The sequence below is a fragment of the Lynx canadensis genome, chromosome D2, assembly GCF_007474595.2.
Source record: "Lynx canadensis isolate LIC74 chromosome D2, mLynCan4.pri.v2, whole genome shotgun sequence".
NCBI classification, from domain to species: Eukaryota; Metazoa; Chordata; class Mammalia; order Carnivora; family Felidae; genus Lynx; species Lynx canadensis.
This window is the reverse complement of record NC_044313.2, coordinates 19,529,655-19,547,728: the sequence shown is the minus strand read 5'-3', so window position 1 is coordinate 19,547,728 and position 18,074 is coordinate 19,529,655. Positions and strand designations below refer to the sequence as shown.

Below are 18,074 nucleotides of genomic sequence, written 5' to 3'. Positions count from 1 at the left end.
TGGGACTTGGGGTGATCACATATCACACCAACTTCACTGGGTTTCACTTCTTTCCTCTGTAGGATGAGTGCATTAAACAGAAACGGTCTCTAAGGCCTTTCTTGCTCTTAACATTTGTGACAGTCAGCTAGAGTTTGAACCTTAGCTCCAATATTACCTGGTATCATCATTTTTGTCTTTGTAACCTGGCCTTTAGGGACTGTTCCCGGTGGTTCACATCCTGACCTAGCTTGTAAGTGTTACAATAGAGTCAAGAATTTAGGATTTGAAGTTCGGCTCCCAGGAGACAATGGAAGGGCAGGACTCAGCAGTGCCCCAGCCCTAAGCATTGCCCTTTATTTGATTTGGCCACACAGTGAAGGTGTGACCAAACCTGGAAAACATTCTCTCACCTGGTCATGAGCTCTCTTGCCTGGATTCTATTTTATATCTTAGCACATGAGAAGAAACGACACATTCATTGCTTGGCCTGGAAAGGGAACTGTGTTGAAGTGGAAATGAATTTAAATCCCTGCTGGGTTATCTTGGAAGATACTGTGCTTAACTGAAAATGTGTCCATTCAGGTTGGCTTAGGCACTGCTGTGCTCTGGGCTGTGTGGTTCCTGGCTTCTGCTTCCGGGTGGCTGAACATTACCGGGGCAAAGCTCGCTGTGAGTCCACACACATCTGTATGGCTGAACTTCAGTTGCGTCCGTCTTTGTTTTTAATCCACAGCCCTTTCCGTCCGTTGCTGACTACTTACCAGTTCACCCAGCAGCTGTTGTTAGCTCTCTCTGTTCTCCCCAAGTCCCAATCCACACTCCTGCTTCTTCTCTTGTTTTTACTTCCCTCCTCTCCATATTTACATCTCTCTGTGTTTTCCTCTTCCATCTCTATCTGTCTGCCCTGGCAGAGCTCACCTGCCATGTGCACTGATGATACCGGTGTTGGCAACGGTGATGGAGATAGTATTAGTGATGTAATGGCAATCATAATGGTGATGGTAATGGCGATACCAATAGAGACGATAATGCTGATGGAGTGACATGGGTGATGATAATAGAGTGACAATAGTAATGGTGGTGGTAAAGGTGATGGTAACGGTGATGATAACGGTGATGGTAATGGTGATGGTAATATTGATAATGGTGATGGTAATGGTGACGACAGTAGGGGGTCGTAATGGTGACGGCAATGGCAGCAGTGACAGTGATGGTAATAGTGATGCTCAGGGCTATGACGATGGTAGAAAGACTAGTAGCAGTAACGGTCACTGATACGTTGTTTCGTGAATGCTTACTGTATGCTAGGAACTACGAAGAACAATTTAGGCACAACTCTCGGGACAAGCCCGTTGCTCAGGCGTAGCCATCCCAGCTTTAACGATGAGGACCTTGAGGGTGAGAGAGGATTAAGTATTTGCCCCCAGCCCCCAGCTTACAAGTCGCAAACTGGAATTCAAACCCATTTTGACACAAACTCTGAAACCTGTGCCCTCAGCCTCTGGGCAGTGCTCCTTCCCATCCCTGCCTCCGTCCAGAATGCAGAGCACAATCATATGGGTATGGCTGCCACTCCATAAATATGGCTGAACTGATTTTAACTCATCCCACCCCGAATCCTAGCGGCAATGAGATGATCTGCAAGGACCTGAGTGACAATATTACTTCCTCTGTAGAGGAATGTTTTCAGAAAGGGAAGGGTGGGTTGTGATCACACAGAGAATGTTCTCTTTCCAATAATGTTCTGGACATCTGTACAGCACCTAACAGTTTGCAGAGGGGTCTGGCAACTCTTTACTTAATCCCATGTCAATCCTCGTAACGTAAACAAGAAAAGATTGTGACTTCTCTTTTTAGAGTTGAGGAAACCGAGGCTGGAGTCTGTTGTCCACTGTGACCCAGCTGACAAGCCTCACGTTATGTCTAGAACTCACGATGCCTGATTCCTACCCCCGTGTCCTACAAGGCAGTCCACAGCCCAGTTGGCACTCACTCTATACCCTCCTTTGCTCCACATGAATGAAGACTAAGAACCATTGTATTTTTAATAATGATTCTTTTCTCCTAACAGGATAATTAATGCCTTTTATAAAGCCAGCTCTTAGTGTAGCAGAAATGGCCCATTAGGTACTGGGAAACAAAATGGTGTTTCAGTCAGCTAGAAACTGTCCCCTGGTGAGGGTCACGGCATTATATCCCCTGCTCACAGGAGCACCTGTGTGGCCAGAGCTGGATCTGTGTACCTGTAAAAGGTTGTTGTGTATCCCGTGCCCTTGTGGGGACCTTACTCGTGCACCCCATTCACACCCTGGCCTACTGACCATGGTACAGACTCCTATTCCACCAAGAAGGGAGGAGCATTCTGTGTCTCAAACTTCCAAGAAGCAGGTGTCTCTGGTCGGCAGATAATCCCACCAAAGTGGCTGCCCAAGTTTCCCCTGCAGTGACCCTGGAGCTCCAGCTGCTGGGGCCTTATGGTCAGTCCACTGTGTAGAGGAACCTGGAGAGTGACAGGGAACTCTTGAGTCAACGCGGTGCCATGGAGGGGAACCATCTGGATTAAACACAGACGTTCAGGTAGGTTGGCTTTCTTATTACATTATTTTTATTGAGCAAATAAAGGAAATGCATTGATTCTTGTACAGAAATGGCCAAGCAGATGCAGGGGATACTGGCTCCAAGTATCCCTATGAGGTCATTCAGGAGCTGCCCGTGCCGCTGTTCCCGGGCCAGTGTCTTTGGGTCGCCTTTATTCTCAGGCAGGTTTTCCTTAAGTGGTGCCTTAAATTTAACCAGTATAGCAACTCAGTCATGGCAGGACCAAAGAGTGCCTGTCTTCCAGAAGTTCCAACAAAATGTCAGGGAGTGTCCATCCTTGAGCCAGTCATTATGGCCAGGGGCTCTGATTGTCCAGGTTTGTGTCACATTGGGTGGAGATTACCGTCCCGTTTTGTAGATGAGAAAATTCTGAGTGTCAGAAAAATTGAGCGGTGTTCCCCCATCATACAACCCATACAACCAGTAAGAGGCAGCTGGAAGCCTGAGTCTCCGACCACAGTTCACCCTACAGCTACCTTTCACCAACAGTGGATGCATCTTTGCATCTGTAGCTAGATCAGTTAGTCCAGAATGTTTGTCTTTGTTCAGAGTTCGGGGACAGCCCTTGAGACAGCCTTTTCTTTCACTTTACTACATTTTTCTAAGACGTCTGAGGCTTGAACCACTTCCTCTTGTGCCTTACTGTTTTTGTGCTTAGGCAGTTTCAGAATACTCAACACCCTCTGTGTTGCTCTGTCTCCCCTGCGATCTCAGGAACGTCGTCTTTGTTCATCTCTGGATCTCCACCACCTAGCTTCATTGCCTGGCACATAACAGACACTCCATCCATGTGGGCTGTATGAACAAACACATAAATGCCCCATTGGCCCCTTTGAAGGACTCTTTCTGAGCAGAGGCCCAACAGCCCCTTGCCCGCGTCTTGGTTGCTCTCCCTTACTTTCAGAACCGGATGGATTATGTCACAAAAATCTTGCTGAATTTTCAGGACCGTCCCTGACTTGAACCGAGGAACGGCCCTGCCTCACTCCTTGTGCACAAATACTAACCCATCATTGCATCCTGCTTGGGACTCAGAATAACATATGAAAGAGCTTTGGGACAAATAATGAGCATTTTCAAACCGAGACAGCTGTTTTGCTCTCCCAGTGAACACAATATGTTGCCCATCCTTTCAACACTACGGAATTAAACCATTAGAAACAGTTTTCATCTGGTTCTCCTAAATATCCTGGCATTTAAAGGCAACTAGTTTTCCTTTATGTTGTATTTTATTTTTACAACTCTTGAGAGAAATGCTGCTTTAATTTAAAAAAGCTGTCAAGTGAGCCTGGAGCCCAAGTTTTTGATGTAATTATGCACCGAGAATTCTTCCTAACAGTGAATGGCTCAGAAAGGCAACCTCGTCCCTGGGGGCAGTTAGCCTTGCAGAGGCCTGGGTGAGTCACAGTGGCTGTGCTGAGTGATAGGCGGTTCCAGCTCTGTGCCAGATGCCCAGGCTACATAACTCCCCGTGCGGCACTCCCTGCTCCCTGGTCCGTGGTTCAACTCCTTGGCTGCAAACTGTATCACTGTACAGGTTTAGGGGAAGAAATGTGGCAGATGCAGAGAACCTTGCCCCCACCCCCTCCCCTGCTATCCCCTGTGCAGGGCTTGTGGGGGTTCTAGAAGGGGCCTGTAGCTTTATGTCTCCCTGGTGCTCAGGGAGTGCCTTGCATATCAAAGGTAGTCAGTATCTCTCTGAACAGGGCAGGGAGATAAACATGGGTGGAGATGATAATTTGGTGAAATAGATAGTTCTGGGACTTATTTAGGCCTTTCAGAGGTAAGGCTTTTCTGTCAAGCACTAGAAGCTGGTTTGGATGATCTGGGTTCTCACTAAGGTCTTACTGCTACCCAGCTAGTTGGCTTTGGGCAGATCACTTTCTGTCTTTGTTCTGGGGGTGAGAGGATGATTTGATCCTTAAGAGTCTGCAATTCAAAGCTTAACGCAACTGGGTAAAGAAAGCTGACTTTGAAAAGGAAGAGATCTCTGGGCTTTTCTGGCTCCCGGCAAGAATTGCCACAGGGTCTTGGGATGGACACCTAGTCAGATGATCTGTGCTTCCTAGGACCCCGGGGGAGGTGGTCACGAGTTTGTTCATTACCAGTAAGATCCAGCCAATACCCCCCACCCCCACCACTGCCTCTCTGAGTGGAAGCTTCTCTTACATCTAATTTTCCTGCTGGATTATATTAGTTTCCTGTTGCTTCTATAACATATTACCACACATTTAGTGGCTTACAGCAACACAACTTTCATATCTTACAGTCCTGGAGGTCAGAAATCCAAAGTCGGTCTCACTGGGCCAAAGTTAAGGTATCAGTAAGGCTGGTTCCTTCTGGAGGCTTTAGGGGAAATTCATTTCCTTGCCTTATGGCCCCTTCCTCCATCTTCAGAGCCAGCAGTGTGGCATCTTCTTTGGTCTCTCACCTCTGCTTCTGTCCTCGTATCTTCTCTCCCAGACTCTGATCCCCCTGCCTCCATTTTATAAGGACTCTTGTGATTACATTGGGCCCAGGATAATCTCTCCGTCTCATCACCCTTAACTTAATCACATCTGCAAAGTCCACTTTACCATGTAAGGTGCTGGCCGTGGGGCTTGATCCTATGACCTTGGGATCGTGACCTGAGTGAATTCGGAAGTCTGAGGCTCAACTGACTGAGCCACGCAAACACCCCCATAAGCAATTATTTTTAACAGGAAGCCGGGTGTGCTAAGTGATGTAACAGTGATAGACTCAGATAGCAGGAATATAAGAAAGTGACATTAGTTCCAGCCATCACATGGCCCAATTTTCGGCTTAGAAATATGATTGATATATGTACCTGAATTTTAGGTTATTAACTTTTGTAGGCTAAGGATTTTAGGGCTTTATTTTCTGCTTTCTTTTAATTTTTTTTAATGTTTATTTATTTTTGACAGACAGAGACAAGAGCGCAAGCAGGATGGAGGCAGAGAGAGAGGGACAGACAGAATCTGAAGCAAACTCCAGGCTCTGAGCTGTCAGCACAGAGCCAGACGTGGGTCTCGAACTCACTAACTGTGAGATCATGACCTGAGCCGAAGTCAGAAGCTTAACCGACTGAGCCACCCAGGCGCCCCTCTTTCTTTCTTTTAAATAGGATGGTGTGTCTTTTCCTTTTTAAGCCTCTTTAGTTCAAAAGAGGTATCTGGCTCTGATGATTCATGCGAAATCGCTTTTGCTTAAGGCTGGTTAAGGTTGGAGACAATCTGAATTTGCTAGACACAGCAGATGTTGGGAAGAAAATCAAGTGAGACTTCTCATTCCATGCTGCATCTGAATGGGTAACTCTGTAACCTGGGCCATACTACAGAAGAGCACTTGTTTCTTGTGGCTGACCTACAAATACCCAGCAAGGTTGGCTTTCCTGGTTGGAAAGACCATTCTTCCTTGTGTGTTCTTTCCGAGGCAAAGGGGCATCTCCTGTGAGAACTCCCTGCGGCCCAGAACACAGTTTTAGAAAATACAGCTGACTTCTCTGGGAAAAACAAAACCAACCTTGTCTTACCCTGGTCATGGAAACTAAGTTGGCACCTCATTATCGCCTTGTTAGCAGGGACTGGCTATGTTGTGGACAAACCTGGTAGGAACGGTTGGCCCTGTGTGGGCAGGGTTTTGAGTTAAGCTTAATTGCTCTTCTAAAGCTCAGCTACTTAATACGACACAAGTAGAAATCTATCATCAGACTCTTGACCACCCTCCTTTCCCTTCAGAGTCTCACCTACGCAGACAATTAGCACCTCCCCACCTCTGCGGCTGCCATGATTTGTGCCTGGGCCACACTGGGGCCATCAAGGCTTGGCTGCACCCAGCACAACTACCCAGAGGAGGAAAGGTCTGTAATCACCTTTAACCGTGACTCCCCCAGGCCTCCAATATCTTCAAATGCAGTCAACCTGTTCTGTCCTGGGAGCACAGTAGGGCTGCCAGCTGGGTGAAGATGACGTCTCCTTAATGACTTATAGAGGTTCTCGATTTCTCACAGAATGGGAAAGAGTAATCCAGAATCATTTTTATCTGGCTCTGACATGTATTTTGCACTTGTATTTGAATGTTGGTGTGCCTGATGTTCTGAGAACTCACTTCAGACAGAACCATGGAGCAGCCCATGAGGAGAGGGTGTCCTCAGGGATAGCTGAAGAACTGCATCCCTAACCACGTCTGCCCCTTCTCTTCTTTTCAAAGCCTGGCTGGGGTTTGAATCCCACGCCTGTATTCACCAACAGTTGAGTGTTCACAGGAAGGTCACCTAATCTCTCTTGGCTTTAGATTGTTGCTTTGCAAATTTGGGGTGAACATTTTCTACCCCGGAGGACTGATGGAGATATCAAATGGGATGACAGGCTGAGCATTGATCACACAGGAGTATTGCGTGCAGTAAATGTTAGGCTCTCTCCTGCTCCCTTTCCTCCCTACCACCTCCACACCTCCTCCCTGCGCCCCACCTTTCTCTCAGAGCAGTGCAAAGTGCTGGCCTTAGCAGAAGCTCTCTTTCCTCACAATGTCTCCAAAGTGGGAGGGTTGTGACATGACACACACTTTTCACATCTCCCCTTTTTTCCTCACCGTTCCCACTCCCAGACTCTTTTCTTTGTTCCATCAGACTTCTGTACAGAACCTATGACAGGGCGGACCTTGTCTGAAGTGTCCCTGCCTTGCAGTTTCTTCCCCATACTGAATGTATGACTGGGTTCTCCATGGTAATCCCAGTTTCAAATGCACAGTCCTGTTCTTCCCATTTTAACAAGTCCTGGGAATTCTAGTTCATCCACATCCCAAACACATTTCCCTGATTACCCACTACCCAGAAGGGGAGCTGAAGACGCAGAAAATGTGGTTTTACAAAAGAGCCCTGACAATGGTAACCACACATCCAATCTTATATTGGTCAAGAAAACACCATAACCAACCAACAGAGTTCCCATAACCAACCAATAGAGTTCCCATGAGAGGCACATGTCAGACAGAGCACCCCCACAGTAAGCTTCTGTGAGAGCCTGCCACTGCTGACGACTTCAAATTCAGATTCTTCACTTGCAATTTTTGTGTTATTCCTCATGCCAGTTGGGTTTGAGAGTGGGTTGAAGGGACCTTGATTCTTGTTTTTGGATGTGAAATGAGGATCAGGATGAAAATGTGTTTGGCACAAAAATGCACATGATATACTCTGGATGCAAGTTTGTAGCCTGCTTTTTCTTTCACTTCACATATAGACTATATGGATTTACTCCTGTCGCTAATTTTTTGTTGTTGTTGTAAACAGTGACTTGACCAAGTTCACAACCGTGTCTACCGTTGGCAAGATGGTGTGGGGCTTGAACGGAGAGAACAGATACCAAGGGGGATTTAGTGGGCTGGAATGTTTTCTATTTTAACCTTGGTGTTGGGTGTACTTTTTTGAATGGTCTTAAATATTACAGAGTAAAGTAGAAATTTACGATAGTAAATGGTTCCTTAACATCTTGTTATATAGGTATATCATAATGTACTTTGTTTAAACCCTCCCATCACCCCCATTATCAGATATTTGTAATTTTCAACTTTGGACTCTTGAATAATGTAGTATTATTAAACATCTTTGGGCATCAAGTTATGTCTGCATTTTAGCTCATTTTCTTAGGATAGTTTTACAGAATTGAATTATTGGGTCAAAGAGTATGTTGTAATGAGTAGATATTACCAGACTATCTTTTAACAAAGTCACACAAATCTAGATTATCAATACCATTGTGTCCACTCCGCCTTATCTTACCAGTCCTGAATGCTGTTACTAAAAAAAAAAAAAAATGCTATTTTTCTAGGCAAAAATTTTTTTTCTGATGGTGATAGCTTGTATCTCTGATTAGCAGTGAGGTTGACCATTCTGTCATAAAATAATTTTTCCATCCGAGTTTTTAAAACGTTGACATGTATGCATGAGTACAGGCTTTTTGCAGACTCATATATAGGTGGGCCCTGGGTTTTATATGAGACGGGGGGACCACAGATGAGCAAAGAAAGAGCCCCTTGCTCCCTGGGTGAAAACTAGCTGTGCATCTAGACTTTTTGTGTTTCTGCAGTGCCGCCAAGCTCCTGGACAAGAACCCGTTCTCGGTCAGTAACCCGAACCCTCTGCTTCCTTCGCCTGCCAGTCTCCAGCTGGCCCAGCTACAAGCCCAGCTCACCCTCCACCGGCTGAAGCTGGCACAGACAGCTGTCACCAACAATACTGCAGCCGCCACGGTCCTGAACCAAGTCCTCTCCAAAGTGGCCATGTCCCAGCCTCTCTTCAACCAGCTCAGGCATCCGTCTGTGATCAGCGCCCCCCAGAGCCATACGGGGGTGCCTCAACATGCTGCGGCCATGCCCAGCGCCCGGTTTCCCTCGAATGCCATTGCCTTCTCACCCCCCGGCCAGACGCGAGGCCCGGTACCCTCTGTGAGCCAACCCCCCAATGCCGTGGTGATGCATCCTTTCACTGGAGTCCTGCCTCAGACCCCTGCCCAGCCAGCAGTCATCCTGGGCATTGGCAAGACTGGGCCTGCCCCTGCTGCGGCGGGATTCTATGAGTATGGCAAAGCCAACTCCAGCCAGGCATATGGCTCGGAAACAGACAGTCAGCCCAGCTTCCTGCCAGCCACGGCCTCTACCACGGGCAATGTGACCTATGAAGGGCACTACAGCCACTCAGGGCAAGATGGCCAAGCTGCCTTTCCCAAGGACTTCTACGGACCCAACTCCCAAGGGTCGCATGTGGCAGGTGGATTTGCGGCCGAGCAGGCCGGGGGCATGAAAGGCGAGGTAGGTCCGCTGCTGCAGGGTCCAAACAGCCAATGGGAGACCCCCCACGGATTCTCTGGCCAAAGCAAGCCCGATCTTACAGCAGGCCCTAGCCTGTGGCCTCCACCCCCCAGCCAGCCCTATGAGCTCTATGACCCCGAGGAGCCCACCCCAGACAGGACCCCTCCTTCTTTTGGGGGTCGGCTAAACAACAGCAAACAGGGTTTCAGCGGTGCCCGGAGGCGGGCCAAGGAGGAGCAGGCGATGCTGTCCGTGCGGCCCCTGCAGGCTCATGAGCTGAATGACTTTCACGGTGTGGCTCCCCTTCACCTCCCACACATCTGTAGCATCTGCGACAAGAAGGTGTTTGATTTGAAGGTGAGTCCTGCGAGATAGCCTGGGAGCCACCGCTGGAGCCTGGGGGTGCTCCCCGCCACAACCCTGCTCTTTGCTACTCAAGAGCGAGGAACTGTCACCTTCGGGGACTAGGTAGCAGCATTTTGCCATCAGTTCCCTTGATTAAAATTATAGGGGTTAGAACCAAAGTTCATTTCAGAAATGTATCAGGGCCAGTCCCTTGCTTTAAGGCAAGGAAGAGATTCTTTCCCATGTTTATGGATGAAAAAGCTGTGGCTGAGTCGGGGATCAGGTGACCCCACCTGGGTGGCAGAGAAGGGACTCAAGGCCTGGTCTCCTGCCTCCTTGAGGAGGACTCTTCCTGCGAGGTATGCCCAGAGTACATTGTACTGAGTATGGAAGGGGAGGAAAACGCTGGAAGAATTTTGGATGAGGGCAAGAGAGCACCTCTCAGGTGAGATCTGGACACATTTTGTAGAGTGCCTCAGCTTCTCATTTGCAAGACGGAGGTGGGGCCTCATCGTACCTTCCCAGTGGTTGTAATACGCTTTGGGCCCCTTAAGCAAAGGTTCATTATAGTATAAATCCACGCCCCCACCCCCCGCCAAAACGTGTTAGTGATGCAGTGGAATACTCCAGAGCAATAATGATTCAGACAGCTAACATATATTAAATCCTTTCCATATGTCAACAGTAATCCTGGGAGGTAGATACTATTATTATTCTCATGTTGCAGATGAGAAAACCGAGGCCCAGAGAGAGGAAAGGACTTGCCCAGGGCCCCATAGCTAGAGAGTGGCAGAGTGGAGATTCCAACGTGGGTCTGGCTCTCCCAGAATCAGTGCCACTTGAGCACTGAGCTGTGCTGCCTCTCTTCTCTCATCCCATCTGCAGAGCATAGTGATCCCCATGTAATGGAAGTCACACCACAGTGTGTCCTTCACTTCTGCTTGGGTAACGTTGTGCAGGTGCATCCCTATCACCCACGGGGAGGGGGCTGGCTGACACTGGGAGGCGATGGCGGATTTCATCTCATAAGCCTTTCTTAAGGCTTTGCAGCCCAGATTTTCCCAACCAGACGTAGAAATGGGTGGGGTCTCTCTGGGGGAGGAGGGAGGGAGTGGGAGGTGGGAGGTGCCATGGGACTAAGGGTGCCCGGAGAGAGGAGGAGAGAACCCGACTTGGGATTCCGGGCTTCTGTCCACGATGAGCGAGGGATATGCGGGTCTGGCCGATGGAGTGAGGGCTAGATGGGAAGGCAGGTGTGGAGAGGAGCCAGGAGGGAGAGGAGGAGCGGAGGGAGACGTGTTTGCAGGGTTGGTCCAGTTTCTGGGCTCTGAGCCTCCTGCCTGATGGGGAAGCCTGCACTCATCCCTTACCTTCTCATGGACTCAGTTCTGCTTCAGTCATTTTTCCTTTCCTTCCGGTCTAGGACTGGGAGCTGCATGTGAAAGGGAAACTACACGCTCAGAAATGCCTGGTCTTCTCTGAAAAGTAAGTGCTGGCCGAGAGAACAGGTCCGTGCGTGTGTTCAGCAGGTAATCACTGAGCACCTACTGTGTGTCACATTCTGTTTTAGGTGCTGGGGAAACAGAGAACAAAACAGGAAAATGACCCTGTCCTCAAGGAGCCTATACTTAACGGTGGGGGTTGGGGGACGGGAAGCAGATGATAAAGAAAATAAGCAAGTGAATTATATAGCATCCCTGGTGGTAAATCCTAAGCAGAAAACAGCGTCAGGGCAGGGGCAGGAAGCATGTGTGTATACACGTGTGCACTTGCAGGGGCTGGTCCTTGCATTTTATTTTATTGCTTTTTTTAAAAGTTTATTTATTTTGAGAGAGAGAGGAGGGCCGGGGCAGAGAGAGAGGGAGAGAATCCCAAGCAGGCTCCCCGCTGTCAGTGCGGGGCTTGATCCCACGAACCATGAGATCATGACCTGAGCTGAGATCAAGAGTCGGACGCTTAACCAGCTGAGCCACCCAGGAGCCCCTGGTCTTTAAATAGGGTGGCCGAGGAAAGGCCTCAGTGAGGACACCTCAGGAGGTGGGGAATGAGCCCCTGGCTGTCTGGCGGACATGTACCCCCAGCAGAGGGAACAGCAAGTTGGAAACTTGATGTGGCTTTGGGATGCTCAGGCAGCAGCAGTGTGACCAGAGCAGAGTACTGGAGTGAGGAGCCAGAGACGTGCCAGGGCCTGGTCCTGAGATCCTGGGCTTGTTGTCAGGACTTTTGTTTTGCTTTGAGAGTGAGGGCTGAACGAAGGAGTGGTGCCCTCTGGCTCCACTGAGCGGGGCCTTGGCTGCTGGGCTGAGAATAGACAGGAGCGGGTTGTGGGCAGACCAGTAAGCAGGGGGCTGTGGTAACGCGGGCAGAGAAGAGGTCACATGACCTAGGGTGTGACCAGCCGGCTGGAGTGAAGTGATCTGAAATGAGCACATTCCAAAGGCTCCCCTTTCTTATTCACAATAACCAGTGGGTGGAAGTAACCCAAATGTCCACCGACAGATGAATAGGTAAACAATGTGTTATATCCCTACGCGGGAATATCATTCAGCCTGAGGAAAGGGACTTCTGACACATGAAGCGACACATGGCTGAACCTTGAGGACATTGTGGTCCATGAGGTAAGCCAGTCACAAACAGACACGTACTGGATGATTCCGCTTACAGGAGGAGCTGCAAGAGTCAGAAAGTAGAATGGTGGCATCCAGGGGCTCAGGCAGGGGAAGAGGGGTGTTTGTTTTCTAGTGGGGGCAGTTTCCGGTTTGCAAGACAAAGAATCCTGGACTTGGACGGTGGGGATGGCTGCACAACAGTATGAATGTGCTTCATGCCCCTGAACTGTACGCTTAGAAATGGTTACGATGGCAAATTTTATATATATTTGATCGCAACTCAAAAACTAATTTCATAAGGGTCTCCCTTTTCCGGCTCCCTCTTTTTTTGTTGCGGTAAAGGTCACGTAAGACTCACCATTTTAACCAACTTAGGGTACAGTTCAGTGGTATTTAGCAGAGTCACAAGGTTGTGCAGATATCACCACTGTGTGGTTCCTGAACATTTTCATTACCCCCGAACCCCATACCCGTTAAGTGCTCATTCCCTTTCCCCCTCCCTTGTAGACTGGCAACCACTAATCTGCTTTCTGTCCCTATGGATTTGCCTCTTCTGCACACTTTGTGGAGATGGAACCATTTAATAGTATGGCCTTTGATTGCTGGCTTTTTTCACTTAGCAAAATATTTTCAGGGTTCATCTATGTTGTGGTATTTACCACATTTTTATGGCTGAATAATATCCCATTATATGTATATTACCACACTGTGGTTATCCATTCATCTTTTGATCTATATTTAGGTTGTTTTTTCACCTTTTGGCTATTGTGAATAGTGCTAATATGAACATTTGTGTACAAGTGTTTGAACATTTTTTTTAAGTTCATTTATTTTGAGAGAGAGAGAGAAAGAGAGAGCATGGGAAGGGCAGAGAGAGAGAGAAGAAGAGGATTCTAAGCCACTGAAGGGCTTGATCTCATGAACTGTGAGATCATGACCTGACCAGAGATCAGGAGTCAGATGCTTAACCGACTGAGCCACCCAGGTGCCCCTGAACATTTATTTTTAACTATTTTGGGCCTTTGGCTGGGAGTGGAATTTCTGGGTCCTATGGTAATTCTTCGTTTAGCTTATTGAGTTACTGGTTCCCCTTTTCCACCTCTCTCCAGTGCTGGCATCCGGTGTATACTCGGTTCAGCAGAGGGAACGCTGGGTGCCTCTCCCAACAGCACAGCCGTTTATAATCCTGCTGGGAACTCTGAAGGTGAGTAAGGCCCTTCAGGTCAGCCACTTGAAGCAGAAACCAGCTTCCCAAATGCTTACTATGTCACATCCTTAATAGCCAAACTTCCCTGATGTGCCGTGTGTGTGTGTGTGTGTGTGTGTGTGTGTGTATAGCAGACAGATCCCAAGACACTAAAATGTATTGGCCTACGCTCTAGGCTCTTAGAGACATAAAGCTTTGTTGGTTTCCAACATGCCCAGGGGTAAAATCACACCAATCACTAATCAATGTATGGAGAGGAAATTTTAATTTTTTTCTTCCAATTTACATCCTAACCATGACTTTTTTTAAAAAAATAAAGTTTATTTATTTTGAGAGAGAGAGAGAGAGAGAGAGAGAGAGAGTACAAGTATGGGAGAGGGAGAGAGAGAGAGGATCCCAAGCAGAGTCTGCACTAACAGGGTGGGGCTTGAACTCAAGAACCACAAGATCGTGACCTGAGCCGAAACCAAGAGTCGGATGCTTAACCAACTGAGCCACCCAGGTGCCCCCATCTTAATCATGATTTTTGAAGGTAAAGCAAATGACTAGGATTTCACACACTTGGTGTAATTTATCATTTAGATTATGCCTCAAACCTTGGATCGTCGTATGCGGCCATTCCAGCAAGGTCATTTGCTCAGTCAAATCCTGCATTTCCTTCGGCTTCCCCGGGGACAAACGTGAGTACAGAAGCATGTTCTCCACTGTCATAGTCATCATCAAAGCATTTGTGTCACCCGCTATTCCTGGGTGTAGAGGTGCAAAGGATGCTGGGATGAAGTTGGCACAGATGTGGCTTTGTGTAGGGCAGGAAACTGTGTCCTGTGGGCAGAGGTCAATGGGTGTTTTCTTCAGTCCAGCTAGCATTGAAACACACACACACAAAACTGACATGCGTTGTTAAAATCGGAAGCACACATAGACTTTCTAGCATTCAGCATTGGTCTAAGGGGGAAAAAAGGTTTGAGCTTTTGTATGTATGTGTGTGTGTAAGACTTTTTGCTATTTTATTCATGTGGATTATTTCCTATGATGGGTGATTCTGGAAGTTGAACCAGAAAGAGAAAATGTGTTTGAAAGTAAGGACCATGCAGTGATGGGATTTGTTGGCCCCTTGGGGAAATAGTTGCTTCTGTGAAATCCTTGTTTTTAGTGGTGTTTTCATTTCTTTCTGTCTACAACATGCTCTCCAGTCCCTCAAAACTCAAAAGCTTCATTCCCCCTTTGCCTACTTATTGTGATAATTTCCCTTTCCTCTTGGTTTTTCTGTTTGGTCACCACATGTAGCCTCTTCCCCCAGAAGCTTCTACTCCAGCACATGTGGAGGGAGGTGGGAGAGGCAGAACCAGAACTGACTGTGCAACAAAATGTGTGGCCCAGCCCTGCCAGAGGGCGCGTGTCTGTGTGTTCGTGGCCATGCCTGGATTTCTTTCAGTTTGTGGTGAGCAGTTGTAGCCTCTTTCTCCTCATGCAACGAGTGAGCACGAGCTCGAGTGCCATCCCCTCCATGTGTGGGGGTGTTCATGCAGAGCTTCGGAAGGGCAGGCTGAGAAGCGTAGGCGTTAGGCCCCCCCGGGGATGAGTGAGTGGGGAGGCCTGCCTGGGCGGAGATTTCTGTTTGCGTGTGTCTGGCTGTGTGTGATGTTTAACGGGATAAGCGCCCTGAGACAGAGCTCTGAGCTGGAAGCCCACGCACGTTTTGGTGAAAGAGAATTTTGTGGTTTCCCTCTCTGCGCTCACCGCGCTGAGGGCCACGCCCAATCGGTGCAGCTTTGGGTCAGTCCCGGGAGGGTAGTAAGGCCTGTCATTTGTCTTTGACCTTGTGTCTGGACAGGGGTGTGGGCAGCTCCAGCACCACCCCCACCCCGGCATCTGTTTCCCACTGTGGTGTGTCTGTGCCCAAAACCCTGCTCTGAGATCTTAGCAGGGAGGGGAAGGGGACTGTGACCAGATGGGCAGGCAGTGAGAGGTGGGCCAGGGATCTGGGCAGGGAAAGAGAGCCGATGTCCACTGAGCCCCTTTGTAAAGGGGAAGGGACTGAGCGGCAGAGGAGAAGTGAGAGCAGGACGACTCCCCTGCGTGTGTCCCGTGCCGCAACCCCACCCTCCGGCACTGACCAGGGAACAAGAAGCCCTTTCTTGCGGATGTGGAGCCAAGAGACCTGAGTTCAAACCCTACTCTGGAGCACACAGGCTCACTGGCTGCGGGCAAGTCACTTCATTACGCTGAGGCTCCCTTTCAAATGGGGACAATAACTCCCCTAATAAAGACTTTTGAAAGTAAAGCAAACAGCTGCGTTCTTACCAGACTTGTGTAATTGACCGTTTTGATGATGCCTCAAATCTCGGAACACTCACACCATCCGAGCAGAGCCTCCTGATGGGTGTTCAGAGCCCAAAGGTGGGAGCGAGGCTGAGGGCAGACCAAAGCGGTCACGAGGACTGAACGTGACACGGATGGACAGTGACGTGCTAGCCGCACAGTGTGTAAGAAGCACCGATGGCTGTTACTAAGCAGCAAATCCTTTTAACCGCTTGTGGGAACCTATCCTGTCCCAGGCCACGTCGTCACGTGACTGCCCCACAGCCATGGCCGGCCCAGGGGAGAACTCCTGTGACCTCGGGCAAGTCTCAGTATGTGGTGTTTCTCCTGCACAGATCTGTCTGGTGATTCCTGTGGTCATGTCTGCTTCCTCTAGAGACATGGCCAGGCTCCCGTGGAAGCACTCTTCTTCCTCATGCCACAGGCACAAGCGATCTGATGATGTGTGTTGATAATGATTCACGATAATTCGTGTTAATACTCGGAAGCTCTGAGTGCAGCTTCCTCCAAACGCCTGGAGATGGGAGCTCATCCGGCTTGAGCCTGAGGAGGAGCAACACAAGGAACACTTTGCTTTCTGCACCGGCAGCCAGCAGGAGATGGGGACCTCAGGGCATTGTAGGCTGATGCTGATGACGATGGCTAACATTTATACAGTGCTTCCTAATTTCTTTTTTTTTTTTTTTTAATTTTTTTTTTCAACGTTTATTTATTTTTGGGACAGAGAGAGACAGAGCATGAACGGGGGAGGGGCAGAGAGAGAGGGAGACACAGAATCGGAAGCAGGCTCCAGGCTCCGAGCCATCAGCCCAGAGCCCGACGCGGGGCTCGAACTCACGGACCGCGAGATTGTGACCTGGCTGAAGTCGGACGCTTAACTGACTGCGCCACCCAGGCGCCCCAATGCTTCCTAATTTCTTAGCATCTTCGTTTGTATTTTCTCATTTAATCCAGACAGCCCTGTGAGGTGGGGAAACCAAGGCACAGAGAGACTAAGTGCTTTGCTTAAAGTCTTATAGCTGATGGCTTTAATGGAAGTGCTGGGATTTGAACCCAGGTGACCTGACTCTAGATGCCTCCCTTGTAACCATCAAGCCCTGCTGCTGCCTTTTGAGGGTTTCTGAGTTTCCTTCCTTGCTATGAGTCTCTCTTTAGTGAGCCCACTCCTCTCCCCTCTATCCACTTCCACTCTACACGCTGCTCAGCGGGATCTGAATCTGCCTTGAGGATGGCAGTGACTTCTCGGGCCTCAGCTAGACATCAGCCATGGAGCAAGGCAAGGAGACCAGTGAGACCTGGCACCCGAATTCTGTACTGTGACAGTGTCCCCCAAGATGAGCTGTTTGGAGACATTTTCTACAGATCCAGTGAAGGGGAGAGTCGTCACCTGACTGGTCTTATAAGTTCTGTGAGGTCTTGTTCGTCACATGAGCCTTCCCCAGGACACCTAGGGGACAAGAACAATGGCTGCCCCAACCAGTCCCTGTATCATCAGTGCCTGGATGGGCACATTCTTCTACCTGATTCTGGTCCGTCGAATGCACTTGTGTCTGTCTTTAGGAGAACTGGAAATACACGAATACTGACATTTGAAGAGAAGCTGAGAAGTGAAGAGCTGATTAATTGGCTACAGAAAGATACTTTGCAAGGCTCGGTTAAGTAGCAGGGGAGTCCTTCGGAGAAATTATTGATTCTTTTTTCTGCCTACAAGTCCCGACCTCCAAAGATAAACGAATACATCAAAGGGTAATTACTCTGTTACCAAAAGACACTTTGTGAGGCTGGAGGAGTGGCCAGTGGGCTCCTTTTGCATATACATCTCTACTCTTTTTTCTGCTTGCATAATTCATACTCTTTGTGAAAATTCAAATGGATAAGAAATATTTCATGAGGACAGGGAAAATTCCTCCATTATCCGCCTCCCAGCCCTCATACAAAACCCATAAAAGCTTTGATGCATTTTTCCTCCAGAAATGTGTTCTGGTTCTGTGCCGGGCTTTTTCGGTCCCATTCTACTTACAGACATCTTTTCAGAAACGCATTTGGTTGAGTAAAGCCAGAACCAGCCAGGACTCCACCATTATAATATTTGTAGAGCAAAGAGCAGTTGCTGTCTCTAAAGCTCCCTGTTTTCAAGCAGGAAAACAAATCGACCCAGGGCTTTGGGAATGAGCTTTTAGAAGGTCTCTGCACTGCTACAAAATCTA

General features: G+C 48.5%; 1 protein-coding gene across 1 annotated transcript in view; it reads left to right on the top strand.

Annotated features, from left to right (window-relative positions):
• The first annotated feature begins 6,365 nt into the window (after nt 1-6,365).
• RBM20 (RNA binding motif protein 20) overlaps nt 6,366-18,074 on the top strand; it is a 56,261-nt gene continuing 44,552 nt past the window's right edge. The window contains exons 1-5 of the mRNA XM_032595154.1: nt 6,366-6,439; nt 8,664-9,741; nt 11,153-11,214; nt 13,448-13,542; nt 14,128-14,225. Of these exons, the coding sequence (XP_032451045.1) occupies nt 6,366-6,439; nt 8,664-9,741; nt 11,153-11,214; nt 13,448-13,542; nt 14,128-14,225 (1,407 nt within the window). The remainder of the gene's footprint in view (nt 6,440-8,663; nt 9,742-11,152; nt 11,215-13,447; nt 13,543-14,127; nt 14,226-18,074) is intronic.